General features: G+C 44.0%; 1 protein-coding gene across 2 annotated transcripts in view; it reads right to left on the bottom strand.

The window, feature by feature from the left end:
• Positions 1-18,594, bottom strand: part of BRF1 (BRF1 RNA polymerase III transcription initiation factor subunit) — a 141,226-nt gene that overhangs the window by 75,658 nt on the left and 46,974 nt on the right. For both annotated transcript variants that reach the window (XM_033137606.1, XM_033137529.1), the window contains exon 4: positions 6,268-6,299. In XM_033137606.1, the coding sequence (XP_032993497.1) occupies positions 6,268-6,299 (32 nt within the window). The remainder of the gene's footprint in view (positions 1-6,267; positions 6,300-18,594) is intronic.

Raw genomic sequence — 18,594 nt, 5'->3', positions numbered from 1 at the left:
CAGTGGTTAGGGATGGTGGGAGTTGTAGTCCCAAAACATCTGGAGGGCCGAGTTTGCCTATGCCTGATCTAAAGCTCAGAACAATGGACAATCCCCACTGACTCTCCTGCTCCAAACTGGAGAGGAAGGCTGAGTTTCTCATCATCATCCTCACTAGAACAAAACAGGATAGTCATTGAGGTGCAGGCGAGGATAACAAATAGGACCCCTGTTTGGACTAACACAGACCTACCAGGGTTGTCATATGGATTACTTCAAAAAACAATTAGAACACTTCAAAAAGAGCCTGGGAAATTGCAAATATTATTTTAGGTAGCAAGCTCTGGTTGAGCCTTTCCCAGCTTTCTGTGCAACCCAGAGTTTCAAATATCAAGCTGCATTTATCTGAAGCTCATTAGATTCCCAAATGAAGAGATGCCAATCGCAGTAGCACTTAGTCTATTAAAGACAACAGGTAAGTAGGGGGGCCCCGATTCAAATGCTTCATCATCAACAAGGTCAAGAAAAGCAATTCCAGGCAGAACAGATAGCTAAGGCACTCAAGCAACCGGGCTCCATATCAGGTTACCAGCTGTTCAAGACTTACTGTAAAAATAAAATCCACCGTTTCACTCTGGAGATTACAAAAGAAATATTTCAGGGAAGAAATAATTATTATCTGGTGACAGCCAGCCAAGAGAGATCAAGATTGTTTCCAAAGGAGGGATTTCAACATCTACTGAGACTATCAGTTCACTCTTTTGAATTATTTCTTTAACCATGCTATGCATTATTTCCTCATACTATACCAAGTCAAGCAGTTCTCCAGACAATGTCTCCAATGACTGGGGTTTACCTTTGTGGAGAAATCATCCCAGTGAAAAAGAGTTGTTAGCAAACTCTACTTTCAGAATACAAAGCTTCAATACTGGATAATTCCTCCAGTTCTATCATTTTAAAATCTCAGCTCTCAATTTAGTGTGGAGTTTCTGCACAAAGCAAAAAAAAAAAAAAAAATCCCTTCAATTCCTGACTTCCATGGTGGAGTCCCCCCCCCCCCACCATCATATCATATCTGCAAGCCTGAGCCTGTAGAACTCCATGTAACATCTAGTTTTTTCCTCCAGATCAGGAGAAAGGCAAGCGGCAGTACAGCCATCAAAGAAAGTCAATGGAGAACAGACAAGGGTGGACCTAGCCAACAAGGGCAAAAAAAACAACAACTATTTGGGCAACATTAAGAAAAATATATCAAAATGGCCAGCAGTATAACATCAACAAGAAAATTACATTTATAAAAGAAGATGCATCACAAATCAGTAGATCACCTTAATAAACCAACAGAGCTGGAACACTGCTCAGGTGAGGCATTTTAAGCATGTGCTTAAATACTGTATGCGCTTGCCCGATATTCACTTTGGGTGCATTCCAAAGGGCAGGTCTCACCACACTAAAAGCCCTGGTCTTAGTGAGTATAAGACGAACCTCAGGAACATAAAAATTCCTTCAGCAGTCAGCACATTTTCACACAGTTTAGGATGGGTTTGCTCCAGGGGGCTTTCTATTAGAGTTTAAGATGACCTTCCCCCATCAACCCAATAAAACCCAGCAGAATGCATTATATTTATTTATGCACTGTATTTATAACCTGCTGTACACAATACCGGTATATAAAAATGCAATCAATAACAATTGCCCATAAAGCCATCATTAAAAACACCAATAATTACTGATTGGCTGAAAGGAGAAAAAAATGCTTTTTTCAGACAGACCTTTGCAATCTAGTTTTCAAAAGACGTCTGAAAGAAGAGAAGGATGGTACCGGCTGAACTTCTACCGGGAGGGAGTTCCTGCCACACTAAAGGATCAATCCTTTAGAGAAGCCCCACAGAACCTCTGGGGCATGGGAAGCCACCAGAAGTGCCTCATCCGAGGATAGTGTCATCCTATTCGGACATGAAACTCACAGGTGTGAGCAGAGATGGAAGTTCTTCCTGACTATAGTCACCACCAGTTTGTGAACAAAATCTACCCAGCGAGCTGCACGGTGAATAGATTTTCTCTGGCCACAGAATTCTCGAAAGTCTGGCAAATCCAGACTTTTAAATTTAAACTCTTAAATTTAAGAATTTAAGGAACCATTTCAAATGTCAGCTTTAGACAAGACATTAAAGAGTTACGTGAGAGCTAATTACTACAAGTGTCATAAACTTAACAGCAAAGTCATCAAGCAGTCATCAACATCATTCTAATTAGTAGTTGACATTTCAACCCAACTACCCTTAGCTATAGTAAGCTACATAAAATGTGGGTTAGTAACTAGCCTGAGCCTCTCACACCCACTTCCTCCTAGTCTGTATTTAAGCATATAACCAACATGGACAGAGACAGGCAAAGGCACTTAAGGACCTGATCCAGCAGGATTTCCCCCTCCACCCACAGAGCGATCTACCTTCAATTGCCCAGTGGAAATAGGGCATGTCATTTTAGGCAGAGAAACTTAATTTTTGCAAATTTCTTAATGAGGGGTCTTAAAAATATGTTTTTGGGTGTGATTAATTTTAATCTGCTACTATTTGGGGAACTGGACATCAGTCTACATCTGATGAAGAAGCACATAAAACACTTTCAGAAAACCAAGGAGTTTTAATTTTACCTTCTGAAAATGTCGAGTAATGCTAAATAATAATTAACAATAATAATATATCTGCAAGTGCTTGGCAATCATTTTTAATTATTTCTGCGCTTTTACACACATTTTACTTACCAAGCAAATCTATGTTATATTAATCTAACCCAAGTTTCTTTTGAATTCCAAAATCATGTTGCAACTTTTTAGGACCGCTCATTTTTGTAATTTGAAAGCTGAAAAATTCAACATGCCCTACTGTGGGAACGATTGTGAGGGAAGAGGGAACAAGCTTGCTTTCTCCTGCTCTGGGGGTTAGGACTTGAACCAATGGCTTCAAGTTACAAGAAAGGAGATTCTGACTAAACGTTAGGAAGAACTTTCTGACAGTAAGAGCTATTTGACAGGGGAACTTCTTTGGAGTTTTTAAAGCAGTGGTTGGACAGTCATCTGCCATGGATGCTTCAGCTCAGATTCCTGCACTGGAGGGGGTTAGACTAGATTCCATGGTCACCATTTTTTCTTCTGTTGTTGCTCATTTTGACAGGATTTTTTTAAGAAAAGGAAAAAGAGTAGGAGGGGAAAGAGAGAGAAGAAAAATGGGCATGTATACAGTATTTACCGCATTTTACGCTCCATAAAACACACCTTTTCCCTCCTAAAAAGGAAGGGGAAATCCCTGTGCACCTTATGGAGCGAAGGCTTCGCTCCCGCAGCCTCCCTCCATCCTCCGCCACGTTTGGCGGGAGGTGGGGGGAGGCAGCGCCGATGTTGCTGGATCGTGCCAGTACCTCTGTTTGCCGAAAGAAGCTTCTTTCGGTGAATGGAGGTGCTGGGCACGATCCAGCAACATCTCTGCTGCCTCCCCCTACCTCCCGCCGAATGCGGCGGGGATGGGGGAGGCAGCGGGAAGCAAAGGGGATGTTGCTGGATTATGCTGGCAGCTCCATGAATGGAGCTGCTGGCATGATCCAGCAACATCCCCTTCGCTTCCCGCTGCCTCCCCCCATCTCCCACCGCATTCGGTGGGAGGTGGGGGGAGGCAGTTTCAATGCCTGCTTTTGGGTTCGGTGGGCGGCAGGGAGGTTGGTGGAGGATTTCCTCCACCACCCCACACGCTGCCCGCCGATCCCAAAAGCAGGCTTTTGGGATCAGTGCAAGGCACGGGGTGGTGGAGAAAACAGCGGGGATGCTGCTGCTTTCTTCACCACCCTGCACCCCGCACGCCGATGCCAAAAGCAGGCTCATCCCCTCCTGCTTTAAAGGGACATGGGGACGAGGGGAGAAACGGAGCGTTCTCCCCTCGTCCCCATGTCCCTTTAAAGCAAGCGGGGATGAGGCGCTGTGAAGGGAGAAGGGGCTCCCCCTCCATCGCCCCCTCCCTGACTTTTAGAGGAGGAAAACCAGGAAAATATTTTTCCCTGGTTTTTCCCCTTTAAAAAACAGGTGCATCTTGTGGTCCGGAGTGCCTTATGGACCGAAAAATACAGTAATAAGCAGCTTTAAGCTGATGTCAAAAGTGAATCTGAAAAGGGTGGGAAATAGTGGGAAAATAAATAAATCCACCTGTCAAAGAGATTCAACAATCCAGAAGAGCTAAATGTTGCCTTCTATAACTATCTATCATATAATAAAAATCAGCATCGGCAGCCATGAAACCCCCATGTCTCTCTACCACCTCTGACATACTGCTATATGGAGTCTATTTTTAGCATTGGCCCCTTTAAGAATAAAAATTTGTTAAATTACTGCAATTCCCAAAAGTTCTTTGAAGCTCCACACAGTAGAGGATGCCAGTTACTAGAGACAGCTGGAGAGGCCAAAAATAACCTCTACCAGCTGAGTTGTATATAGAATATTTTGATATGGGATGGTCATATCAAACACATGCAACACACACACATATATATAACCGTTGAGAATGCCAATCCTTAATGCACTTCTACAGATAACTCCATGTGTAATTTCAGTCCAAATACACCAACTACCAGAGGCTAAAGCTCATTCAACCATCACCCTACTTACTCAGAAAATATGCAACAAACCCATGTGTATCAATCATTCTCTTTTCAAGCCAACCCTGCTAAAATATTTTCTCCCCACTTTTGAACTATGGCCCTCCATTTCACATTTTCTATAATTTCGTAACAAGTAAAAGCTAGTTTGAATGGTGCATAAAAGCCTACCCCAATAGGGCATGCTGAATTTCCCAACTTTCAAATTCCAAAGCCGAAGGGTGCTAAAAAGTTGTAAAACTGCATAGAAATCATAAAAAAATGTGTGCCATATACTTCCAGTTATATTATTGATTTATATTTATATTTATTTAGCATCACCTGACATTTTCAGTAGGATTAAAACATAAATTGGTTTGTTTTCCGAAAGCAGATTATGCGCTTCGTTGGTAGACTTAACAAGCTAAATGCTGTCCAGTCACAAAAATAATAGCGGATTTGCATTCCTCACACCCAAAAACATTTTTTAAAGTCTCATCACTGAAGAAATTTGCAAAAATTAAGCTTCATCCCGTGGGCTGGACTAGTGCAGCGTGATGCTGGAAATCGCGTCTGCGCACGTCCGTGGCACCAGACATGTGCAGAAGCGATTTTCGGCGTCTGGCCATGCGCATACGCTTTTCTGGTATCTGCACATGCGCAGACGCGATTTCCAACACCGCTCGGCGAGTCCCTGCACCGTGCTGGTCTAGCACAGCACGCGGGGGACTCGCCAAGCAGGCGGCTCGGTTCGGGGCCGGCTCATGGGCTGGTCAAACAGTCTTCGTGGGCCACATCCAGCCCATGGGCCGCACGTTGCTGACCCCTGCTCTAGAGCAAAGGTTCTCAACCTTTTTCCGACTATGGTCCAGTTCCTACCTTGTTTCCTTCCCGTGGCCCCCCTGCCCTACCGGTAGAAAGGTAGCTATTTAAATGTCTTGCTTGTAAATAGAACATGTCTTATTTATAATTTTTACAAATCCACTGGGAAGCATGGTCACTTCTCGGTTGACTCTACTCGTTTTCTACTCTTTTCTACTTCTCTGTTTTCTTTTTTCTTTTTTCTTTTCTGATTTCTTTTCTCGGTCACTTCTGTTTTCTTCAGTTCTCACTTTCCTCTGTGGCCCCCTAGTCTCGTGCCGTGACCTCTCCATTTACATGATTTTCATCTGTGTTCCCTTCGGAACATTCCCCCCCCCCCTTGAGAAACGCTGCTCTAAAGCAGTGCTTCCTAAACTTGGGTCTCCAGCTGTTTTTGGACTACAATTCCCATTATCCTTGACCACTGGTCTTTGCTAGCTAGGGATGATGGGAGTTGTGGTCCAAAACATCTGGATGGCACCAGGTTGGGGGGATGGCGGAGGCAGGTATATAAAATCTGACCTTGGGCCACTGCCTCAGCAGCAGGTTCATTAGAATCACAATGATACTAACTGTTGATTTGTTATTTGTTGAAGGGAGCGAGAAGCACCAAACACTTGATCTCTAATTGCATAGAACAATTATCCCCGATTTCCAACCCCTGTGATTTTCCTGTACAGCACTGCTAAACCAAAAAAGAGATAATTAAGGCTTCCTGAATAAGCACCCACATTAGTAGCTCTTCACTTGCAAGGATTAATGTTTGAGCAGAACATTTGGAGAAAAGCAGATGCAGTACAATACCTGAAGGAGATCGCTGAGGTCAAGCAGCATGTCTGTGGTGGAGGTTAAGGAACTTAAGCACATACTCAGACGTGAGGAGCTGCTCTTTGATTGGCAGCTGGGGAAAGAAACAAAAGCACTTTGTTCCAAATGCACATGAATAGGGCGTCTCATCTCCTTCTCCTGATTCCTTAAACAAGGTGGTTAGGGGTTTTCCAAACACACACACAATCCACTCATTCATAAGCCTTTAGTAAGGGTCTGGATCTTCTGCTGCTGTTTTGTTAAGAAAAATGTTGCCTGGCATTTAAGCCAATATTCTAGCCAGTACAGAACACTAATTTCAGGATGGAACTAAATGCTAACAGAGACAGGAGGTGGATCAAATTATTGGGGAAATGCTGCTTTATGAATTCCACAGATCCCACCATTCGCCTCCCCCAATTCTAACCAAATCATGCTCCCCAGACTTTCTAAATGCACCATGTGGTTATTGTAAAAGAGAGCCAGGTCTGCTCTGCTCCCCACCCCAGAATTTTAGAACTACACACTCCTCCTTTTCTAGTAACATCCCGATAAAACCGGCACACTGTGCTACGTCATCAAACTGCAGGTTTGCGACTTTGTTTTAACAAACGACCACAGTGAGTGGAACAAAACATTTGCTGCCGAAGGCAGAGAAAGGGCTCAAAAGTATTGGGCACATCTTGAGTATCAGCTGGCGGCACCTTTTGGAGGTTGGTTTCCAGAGTGTAAGAATGTAAGAAAAGCCCTGCTGGATCAGAAGGAAGGCCCATCTTGCCAGCATCCTGTTTTCCACAGTGGTAGATCAGACGATGCAGAAATCCCACAAATAGGGAACAAGTGCAATTGTCCAACTCCTGCTGCAAGTGGTACACAAGAGGAATGCTGCACGTCCAGTAGCCAGCCCTGATAGCCACACATTCTATGACTTTATAAGCTGTTTCCTCAGTGCTGCCTCTCCTCTATTCAGCTGCAAGTCCCCACTCACCAATGAGTGAATACCCAAATCAAGCAGAGACACAGCAGGGGTGCTCCTCTGAAGAGGGGGAAATTCTTACTGTGAACACATTTTAAAAAGCAAATCATTTGACCTGGAAGACTGATTGAGCACCTCCAATTTTATAATTCAGAAAGAAGAAAAACATGGCTCAGCTATCAGTAAGTAGGTTTGGCAGACACAGCCAACACATTAAAACTTTGAGCATGCTTCCTTCCTTTCCTCACATCAGCCAAGTAGCAATAGCACCCTCCTGCTGGAACAACTAATAGGGAGGAATGTTTAACCAAGAGATTGCATTGATGCAATGAACCACAGGCACCTCTACCAGCAACCAGCAACAGCTAAAGGCCAGGTGTGTCTAAGTCACATGGGACACAAAGAAAGTTAAAGCACTCTGGCCAGGTTCTTCTCAAAGGGATTGCAAAAGAAGACTTACCTTTCTTTGGATCCCATCCATCTTTCTGCTATCATTCTCCCTCTGAGTTTACATTTCCTTTCAATAACATCTAGGTTTCATTTCAAAAATCTCCTGCTGATCTTGCTGTCTGGCACAAGTGTTTTTGCCAGGGAGATCTCTGAGAACAACTCGCCAAGTACTGTGTGATTTTTAAACGGCTCGACGTGACTTTGCACAGTTTCGTCACACACAAAAAACAGAGAAGTCCCTGTCTACGAGGAAAATATATAATCTAAAAATATTTTTATTGTTTATTACATTTTCATTCTGAAAATGCAGGTGCTCTGGGAAGCATACGTGGTGTGTGTGTGTGTGTGTGTCCGCCTTATCTTTAAAACAATCTGTGGAGTAGGTTCAGGAGAAAGAGAGAAAGGGAGAGAGAGAGAGAGAAGGAAGGAAGGAAGGAAGGAAGGAAGGAAGGAAGGAAGGAAGGAAGGAAGGAAGGAAGATGCTAGCCCAAGGGTACCCACTGAACTTCATCAGGGCCAGCTCCAGGTGTGAGGGGGCTCTGGGCAAATTGTGCTCCTGTGAGCCCCCTTCTCTGCCAGTGGGCTCTGGTTCACCTGGTTGCAGTGACAGTGCTCCAAGCAGAACCGGGGGTGGGGGGTGGGGTTGGGTCTCTGCACAAACTTTAATTCCCCACATTGCTCCAGAATGGGGGCATTGTGAAAAATGAGAAGGGTGGCTAGATCCAACCACCTGCTTGGAGTGCCAGGTCAGGGGGGAAACCTAGAGGGGTCTCAGGAAAGGGCATCACCAGTGGGTTCTGCTTGGGTCTGGGATCCTGTCCCCTGCCCAAGGAAACCAGCTCCAAGCTTCACAGACAAGAGAGAATTTGAACCTGGGCCTCCTTCTGAAAGCAAAGCATGAGCTGTAGCACTGAACGGGATGTGGTTTTGGTCAGCACCGTGACAGTCAATCTTTCTGGTTAGCATAATACAATTCAAATCCCAAGGATGAGATGGTCTGCCTCTAGGACGGCACCATAGCACATGTCTAACCCCCTGTACCTTGAAACAGTCTTGCCTCTATTCAACCACAGTGGAGAAAGGGACACAGGTCTAACCCCATGCTATAACTTGGCCATGAGCCCTTAGTCGCATCTAGGGATGCCACAAAAACCCAGTTGCCTATTGGTCACCTATGGGTCAGAGAACTGTTTTATGTACTCAGTTTCCTGATAGTGAGACTTTGCAACTGCACGGTTTCAGAGATCTTCAGAAAGACTGGAGCAGCTTTTAGAGTGACTATGAGTTACACAAACAGAACACTGTGCAATAATACAACATACATTAGATGCTTCATTCATTCAAATGTTTTAGATTATGGAATGTTTTCTTAGCTTGTGCAAGCATTAGAAAACTTCAGTGCTTTGATGAGTTAGTCAAGGTTGGCTTTTCCATAATTACTGTACAATCTTTCTTTCAACTTAATAAACACTAGAGTAGATCTTAGCCAGCGCATTTCAGTTTAAATACTGTGGATTTATTTTTTTAAGGATAGGAACAAAAAAACAAATACAAAGAGCTTCAAAGTTATACTGCACATTCCACAGCTACACCTTCTCAGCAAGGTAGGGGAGGGGTATTCACTTGGCACAATCTGAACTTTTATCCAATGTCAGGGAGGGAAATCACACCACGGGGTTTGGGGGTATTATAATTCCTACTACTAGGGTAGAATATCCAAACACTCAGAGCCAGAAAACACTTATGGGGGGGTCCAACGCCAGTAAGAAACCTGCAAGAAAACTGTCATTGGTTAGAGAAATGTGCCCACAAACATTACAAGGCTTTGTGCCAACCTGCTGGCACTTCCTCTGCAGTCATGAGTTGCCTTGCTCTCTGGGAAAATGAAAAGAAACCCGCTTCAGTATGGAATACTGCTTTGCCAGTTGTTTCATTCAAAGGGGGACGGGTTTTGCAGAAAGCTGCCCAACACATTTGAAAGTATACCCACCCAATCCATGAATTGGAATCAGCTCTGGATGGATGCAGTTACCCTTACCCCTTCCTATCCCAGCTTCTCCCAGCAAATGAGGTTCTGGATTGGGGGAGGAATAGCCTAGGCTAAGAAAGTGGTTTCCGTACCTTGAATGCCATAAAGGGGGCGGGAGGGGTTTGTTTACTCCTTTGCCTTGTAATTGTAAACTGGTTTGAGTCCAGTGCTCTTGGGTGTCCTAGAATCATAGAGTTGGAAGGGACCCACGGGTCATCTAGTCCAACCCCCTGCAATGCAGGAATCTCAGCTAAAGGATCCATGACAGATGGCCATCCAACCTCTGCTTAAAAAGAAGCGAAGTCCCTCCAAAGAAGGGAAGCCCATCGCTTCTCGTGGGAGTCTGTTCCACTGCCGAACGGCTCTCACTGTCAGAAAGTTTTTCCAAATGTTAGTCAGAATCTCCTTTCATGCAGCTTGAAGTCTACTCTCCAGAGCAGGAGAAAACAAGCATGCTCTCTCCTCCATGTGACAGCCCTTCAGATATTTGAAGATGGCTATCATATCTCCTCTCAGTCTCCTCTTTTCCAGGCTAAACATACCCTGCTCCTTCAAGCGCTCCTCATAAGGCTTAGTTTCCAGACCCCTGAGCATCTTGGTTGCCCTTCTCTGCACACATTCCTGTCGCTGCCCATTGTTCTATGAAAAAAATCAGGGTGCTTTTACATTGATTGGGGTAGTAAATAAACAAGGGACGTTGTACAGGTGTCAATTTGTGACAATTTTCAAGAAGAACAACTTTGTAGGTCAACTTATGTGTACAGACAACTCCTCATTTGAATGCATTCAATAGGTGCACGTGCATAGGCACATTGCATCTAACTCGGAAATGAGCCAAAAACATCACAAAAGGGGGTGGGAACGGGGAGGGGCAGGGCAGGAACAAGGTGTTTGCAGGCTTTTTCAATGGTGTTTCAAATATACCTGACTTCACTCAAACACACGGTGCCTCAGAACATAACCCCCCCCCACCCATAAATAGGGAGTTACCTGTATATGAAAACTGTGCGGGGGGGGGACCCTTTTGCTTCCACTAAACTGTCAATGAAGTAATTAAACATAATGTTTGTACAGAGCTTTCAAGTGCTCACAGTGCTTCATATACATAACCCAGTTGCGATCCTTATACTGTAAAGCTTACAGAAATTCAGAAGGTCAGCATTGTTTACTCCCATACTTCAGATTGAGCGACTGAGGCTGAGAGAGAGAGAGAGAGAGAGAGAGAGAGAGAGAGAGAGAGAGAGAGAGAGCAGCTTCCCCTAAGACCACCTAGAGGCAAAATTAAAGCAGGGACTTTCTGATTCACAGCTCAAGTCACATCCACTCCACCCGTAGTTTCCTCCCAGAGAATCCTGGGAACTATAGCTCACCCCTTACAATACTACAATCCCCAGCACCCTTAACAAACTACAGTTCCCAGGATTCTTTGGGGGAAGCCACATCCTTTAAAAGTATGGTATAGATATGACCTCAATCCCTTAACCACTTCTCTTCAACAAGAAGCCTCCACTCTAAGTAGATACAAAACATATCCATGAAATATATATATATATATGGTGCTATTCTGGGGCTTAAGGATGTCCCCTCCTTCGTAAGACCTTACTTTTGCCACAACAGCTTGTAAAAAAAAACCCACCCTGAAGATGGCATATCTAAGTTCTTCTGTCTACATTCATATCTTATATCCAACCTGCCTTTGTCAGTGCCACAGAATTTGTATAGGAGCCTAGTGAGAGAGACAAAAGATCCTTTGTTGCAAGACGTGCACAAATTCAGATGGGCTGTACAAGCACATCCAGCCTCTGACAAACCCTTCACACAGACACACCCTTTGACAATTGCTTTACCAGCGGAACAAGAGGGCGAGGCTTTATTACTGTTTTCAAAATACACTGAAATAAATCTATCTCGTCTGCCTCGGCTCTGCTTCCAGCTAGCCCATTTGCAGCTTAAAAAGAATACATATAACAATATATTCCCAAAGTTCCTAAAGATACCTTGTGCATCTGGCGTCACAATGAAAACCCATGGAGAGAGCTATGCAGAGGCAGGAGTGGGGCTTTCAGCAGGATACTCAGCGCTTCAGAATACGAACGCTGCAGGTTTCAGATGTGCCTCTCTCACAGATCACGTCCGCAACCCGAGGTTCCACAGTAGAGTTCTATGGACTCTCCTTCCTTGGAAATTTCTAAGCAGAGGCTGGGGGTGGGGCATCTGTCATGGATGCTTCAGCTGAGATTTCTGCACTGCAGGGGACTGGACTAGATGACTCTTGGGTTCCCTTCCAACGCCACAATTTTATGATTCTATGCTCCTTCCTTTTGCAAATGATAACTCACATCTAGCAGAGGCTGCTGCTCCACTAACAAGAGAACATTTCTGAGGGCAGAGGGAGGAGGAGGAGGACTGGCCAAAAATCGCCTCTTCTCTATTCTGCCTGCAAGAGCATCCAAAGCAGTGCCAAAGAGAAATCTGGATCGAACCCAACAACAATATAGTGAGCGTGTTGGATCACGTCCATACACTTTCACTGTAAACACAATGCACACACAAACCGTGAAGAAAAGAATCTGATGAGCCAGAAATAGCACTGATGCCTGAATGGAAGACAACACTAGAAATCAATTACATATAGACACAGAGTAGCATTGTGTGATAGTTCAGATATCCATTAAAGATTAAGAAAAGTTCAGGGGGCAAATTTGAGGCCTCCCTTGCAGCAATATCGGATAATGTTTAGATACCAGGCTGCCAGAGCAAAGAGGAAATGTGTCATTTGCTTTCCAAGGGGTGGCCTGTTTTATGCCTGCTGTGAGAGCAATTATCAATAGGAAGCAGTTGTAAAAACACCCCTTTGTTTTTAATCTCTCTCTCTCTTCTCTCTCTCTTTTAAAATACAAAGGGTTTGGGAGACTGAATCACAGAAATAGTGACTTCATCCCCAGCAACATGCTGGGAGAGAAAAGGTCAGGAAGATGGAGCAAGTAGTATCTGGGGTCTTTAGTGAGGCTGGAATGCAGCACACAAACCAACATTTGTCCCCCTTAGTATGAGCCAGTTCAATATAATCCGTGGAAAGACTGAGACCCCCATATGAGGTCAAGCCCCCTTTGTTTGCATGATTATCCCTTTTGGTGGAGCCATTTGGTGGAGCTATTTATAGACAAGACATATAATACCCATCACAAAAGCAACTATATAAAGGACAAGGCACCCACTAAACACAGCCAGCTCAAATCGAGCTGCAAATGTCTAACTGGCTACAAAAGCAGAGAAAAAGCCCTCCAGATTACCTCATGCTATTGTGTCTGGTTGCGTCAGCAGACCACAGTTTGCAGCCAAGCAAAGGCATGCAGGATAAAAAATATTTGGGGGTGCGGGGTGGGAGAGGCCAATGGAGATGTTCCGAGTTTGGGCCTGGAAAGAGCCTGAGACAAGAGCAGAATAATGGGTGTGGTGACTTACCACTTACCAGCTGGACCATGCCCAGAGAAGAGCTGCCAGGACAGCAAGGAGTCTGAAAATTAAGTCCTCTGAGGAACAGTTACCAGAGCTAGTATTGTTTAGCCTTAGACAGAAAGAAGAGGAAGAGGTGAAGGAGAGATGTCTCTGAATATTTGAAGGCGTGCCTCGAAGAAGCTGGAGCTGACTTTGTCTCTGTTTCCACTTTGGGACAAACTAGAATAAAGGGATGGAAGCTGCACAGAAGTAGATATCAACTCAATATTAGGAGAAATAACAAGAGCTGTTCAAGAGTGGAACAGACTGTGGTGGGCTTGCCTTTGCTAGAGGTATTTAAGCAGAGGCTGAATGGTCATCCTTCAGGGATGCTGTAACTGCATCCTGAACTTCAGATTCTTGCACTGAGCAGGGGGTTGGATTACATGAACTCCAAGGTTCCCTCCAACTCTGATTCTGCATGCAAGGCATGTCTTCTGCTAAGAATTATAACCCCGCCCAATGTTTTCTATATTTTCAACTCAACTCAACTACAATGTAAAGACAAGTGATTGGAGGCAATTACTTTCTGGAAGGCTGCACCTCACAATTTTTTAAAATCATGTGGTCTCCTTGTTTATCATTGTTCTCTAACCAACACTCAAAAAACTCCACTCGGCGTTACAGCTGAATAAGCTGCCTAGCCAAAATAGAACTTCTCCCTCATTAATTAACACAAAGCTAATAAAATTAATACAAAAAACTATGTGATTATTTAATTAGGCTCGTTAACTGACACTTCTAGTCTATCAACACCCAATTACATGGCACAACTGAAGAATAAAAATAATCAGATAACAAATGTGGCAAATGTTACAACACTCAGAATCAACTTTAGATTAGTTGACCACAGAGAGATTGGTTGCTTAGGTGCAAAGCATGCAAAAAATGCTGTAGCACAAATACAGAGCTGTTCCTTGTGATTGCACCATGAGCACTCAAGAGAGGCTGTCTGTATCTGTGTTACAGAAGACTGTACAAATCTGCATATCAAAATTCCCTGCACTGGGGTGGGGGTGGGAACCCTCTTATTTAAAAACAAGGAAAAGAAAGCAAAAAGATTCTCAGTTGGAAAAGCAAGGATGCAAACTTGCAAAATGAGGTTTTACCTGGAAGCTGAATAAATAAGAACAGCTGGACATTAGGAACAGATCACCTGCTGATACCACTGCTTGGATTTGAGTGATTCCATTTTGGCTGCATCAAAACTGGCACCCTGATAACAAATTTGATATGAATCCACGGGATGCTTGTTACTACTATGTTCAGCGCTTCCCAATGTTCAAAGCACTTCACATACATTATCTTATTGTAATCTCCCCAGCCTCATAAGGTAATAATTATATGCTCTGAGCAATACACGTCTTCTTCTCTCTCCACTCCCAAGTGAAGGTTCTTCAAATAGCTGTGAGGCAAAAGCATGAATGTTTTTGTGTTTTATAATCCAGACATAAACATTCTCCCTGAGAAGCAATTTACATAAAGAATATTAGGCTTCAAACCTATGCACATTTTGCTGCCAGTGCCAATGAACACAGAAGGACATTGGCATGCATAGATCACAAAATACATAATGTTTTAACTTGTTTGTTTTACAGGAGACGCAAGTATTTTATTTGTACAAGGAGTATGGCACAAAACACACACATTCTGGATGTTTTTTAACGTTCAATATATTTTTGTTTGCACCCAGGAATTGCCCCCACTCCTACCTTTAGACAATCCTTTGTGCTTCTTGGTGGAGTGAGGTTATTTGCTGCCAGAAAATCCCGAACTAGCTTGGACTTTCTGGGAGGAAGTTGAGAGAGCAGATGAACCAATATGCAGTTCTGGTTGAGGCTGTTGGGAACTGAAGTCCACCAACTTCCTGAGGACCACAGGTTACCTATTCCTTGAGGGTGAGCAGCCCAGCACCCACAGATCACAGCAAATAATCTTGTTGGGAGGAAGGTTTGTTGAGGGGAGCTTTTCCGTCCTCAAGGCCAGACTGCTGCAGAGCCTCAAGCAATGCCATTATTATCCTTGAATGCATTCTGCAGACATACTCATGCATGTGGCATAGCCACCTCTCTTCTTCCATGGCCTCCATCACTCTAGTTAACCACCTGCCAACCAGAAAGAAAAGTGCCATGTTCACACAAAAAATTGAAGTTGCATTTTGGCAACCTCATGATCTTTTGGATAAAGGGCAGTAAAAGGTAAAGGGACCCCTGACCATTAGGTCCAGTCCCGGACGACTATGGCGTTGCGGCGCTCATCTCGCTTTAGTGGCTGAGGGAGCCGACGTACAGCTTCCGGGTCATGTGGCCAGCATGACTAAGCCGCTTCTGGCGAACCAGAGCAGCACACAGAAACGCAGTTTACCTTCCCTCCGGAGCAGTACCTATTTATCTACTTGCACTTTGACGTGCTTTCAAACTGCTAGGTTGGCAGGAGTTGGGACCGAGCAACGGGAGCTCACCCCATCGCGGGAATTTGAACCGCCGACCTTCTGGTTGGCAAGCCCTAGCGCCACCCGCGTCCCTATAAAGGGCAGTATACAAATGTAATTAACAACCAGCACCAGCACCTTTCATGAAAAGATCAGCATTCAGAGTTGTTGACTCAAAATTCGCTTAGTGTGAGCCACATTCTTCCTTTTCAACCACGGCTTAAATTTATGTCCTTCAAATTCCTCTTTTGCAGCTGGCTTAAACTTCCCTGTGCCCAACATCATATGATGCCAGGTGGGAGTGGTTCGCCCCAAGCAGCCTGGCAGGCCAACTTTGGAGGTTTGGCGGGCTTCAATAGGCCCACAGGCTGGAGGTTACTCATCAGTGACTAAATGCCCAAAACTAAGAGCATTACTTGGCACCATGATACCCAATCTAGGGGAAATCCCTTTCAGTTGGAAAGTAAATCCTATGGGTATCAGAGAAGGACACCATGTAGACACGGGCACCATGCTGGTGACCCCAACCCTACAATCTAGCATTATAAATGTGTTCGCTTTTAACATTTTAAAATTCCTTTGTCACTGATTATCTGCAGGGTTTACTCCCTGAGCGAAGGCAGGCTGCTTCTACCGCAAAACCCAGAGTCTCTGCTTAAACCTTTAGAAAAGACATAGAATCACAGAGCTGTAGAGTTGGGAGGGACCGCAAGGGTGATCTAGTCCAATCCCCTGCAATGCAGGAATGTTTTGCCCAATGTGGGGCTCGAACCAACAGCCCAGAGATTAAGAGTCTCATGCTGTATCAAATAAGTTTGATGACAACATGTCATTCAAAAGCTTCCTTCCAGTGGTTCTAAAGTCTAGCTCAGAGGCAGCCAGACTAGTGCCCTCCAGGTGTTGTGGTCTATCACTCCCTTCAGCCCCAGCCAGCAAGGCCACCCTGGTCTCACCTGTCTAAGCCAGAGTATCATCCTGCTATGTCTTATGGTTCAGGGCTTTGGAACAGGCCAAAAGGCCAAAAACAAACCCCAAAGCAACTGGATATGTGGCACTCTGGCCTCAGAGTCTTCTTCAAGCAGAGAGTGGAACAAGGAAGTGCAGCATCAGTCTAAGACTGCACAGCAGAGCGAAGCCCCAGGTAGCATTATCTTCTGCCCACTACTACACTTCAGGCTCCAAAATCACACAGTAACAGAAGTAATGCATGAATCAAGGATGAACACAAGAAGCAGGACTTACCTGCCAGTGCTCATTTTCTTCCAAGGAAATTTATACTTTGCCCTAATTCAGAGTAACCACAAAACATCAGCCTTTCCTACAGCTATCGAGATTTAGATGGCGAATCAAGCATCATAATCTTTTATATCAGTACAGTACTTGATCATGTATTGCCTAATCAAAACAATGAGATCACATGGGTTTTGCTGTAAAATGTACATTAGCTTGCTGCCGTTACATTGCTCAAGAACAGTGAAGCCTTCAGGGAATGCTAACAGTAGAATGATGAAATCTTCAGCTGTGACAAGGAAGCAGAGGACAGATTTAGTACGCTAACTGCTATAAAAGAACTTGGTTAAGAAAGTTTTGGAAGACAATTCCTCACCAGCCTTTCATATGCCACATTTACTGCACCATCTTCACATGCTGCAGTGAGCATGAAAAATCCTGGTGCCAATTGATGGCAGCCCCAGAAATTCTACCTACTCAACTGCAGTCAAGATTACATCAAATGCCATTTTCTGTTCACTTCCCCACATCTGGCTTAGTGTCAAATCCAAAATAGCTCTGAATTTGTCCAGAATTAAGAGACTGCTGGCATGAGCAACTAAATGGCTAAATGGTATCTGAAGAAGTGTGCATGCACACGAAAGCTCATACCAAGAACAAACTTAGTTGGTCTCTAAGGAGTTACTGGAAGAAATTTTTTATTTTATTTTATTTTATTTTGACTATGGCAGACCAACACAGCTACCTACCTGTAAATGGCTAATTGTCTGTCTTAGTTATCTAATAATAAGCAACCATCAGCCATGGGGGACTGCATCCCCACCCTTTTCCTTGGCTGGCTTTTGATCCAGCAAAGACACGGGAGGACTCTGCACAACAGGTGAATGGCAGCTCAAAGGGCTGAAGGGGAAATTGGCAAAAACCACTTTCCTCCTTTTCCCCTTAGGGAACACATTCACATTCACAGGCGCAAAAGCGCAACTGGATTCCACCAGTGAAGATTTATCAGTCTTTGACGTGACCTGCTATTATTGAAATACGGTATATGAAGTGCTGTGACCCCTTAAAACACTATATAATATAAAAAATGTCAAGTAAATTAGAGTTCACTGTAGCAGCCCAAAATATAATAGCCTATCACGTATTTTACAAAGACAGAACTCCTTTTCATTCCAAAAGCTTGCTTAAGATATAGACGTTCATTTGGTCTGTCCATGAACTGAACTCTTGTTTAGCTACAAGCTCTGTAATAACCAGACTTGAATGATCTTTAAGCAGCAATTTAGGAAACCACTCGCTCACAGACACACATACCCTTCTCAGGGAAACATGAAAGCACCTATTATTTTGTTTTGAGACCCATTATCTGTGAAGAGTCAAACCGGCCTATTAAATCAATATTTGACACTTGTTTACCAATTAAATTTAAAAGTTCAAAGCTTTATGATGTCAGTGGCAAGTGGCACGGGCAGATTTGCTTCCAAAGGAGGTGAAAAAAAATGCAATTATCAAGGTTTCTAAATTACAAGCATATAACCTCCCACGAAAAAGAAGACTCTCAACGAAGACAGAGAATCTTTTCTCGGAAGCATCATCAAACTTTTATGCCCCTTAATCCTCTGTAGATGGCAAACACTTATTGCGAGTCTCATTTACAACCCAGAAAGTGCTCTTTTCATTATCAGGGTTTGTTGTGTGTGTTTTCTAAGG

Source organism: Lacerta agilis, chromosome 1 (genome assembly GCF_009819535.1).
Source record: "Lacerta agilis isolate rLacAgi1 chromosome 1, rLacAgi1.pri, whole genome shotgun sequence".
Taxonomy (NCBI): Eukaryota; Metazoa; Chordata; class Lepidosauria; order Squamata; family Lacertidae; genus Lacerta; species Lacerta agilis.
The sequence above is the reverse complement of the archived record's forward strand: the minus strand, read 5'-3'. Positions and strand labels throughout refer to the sequence as shown.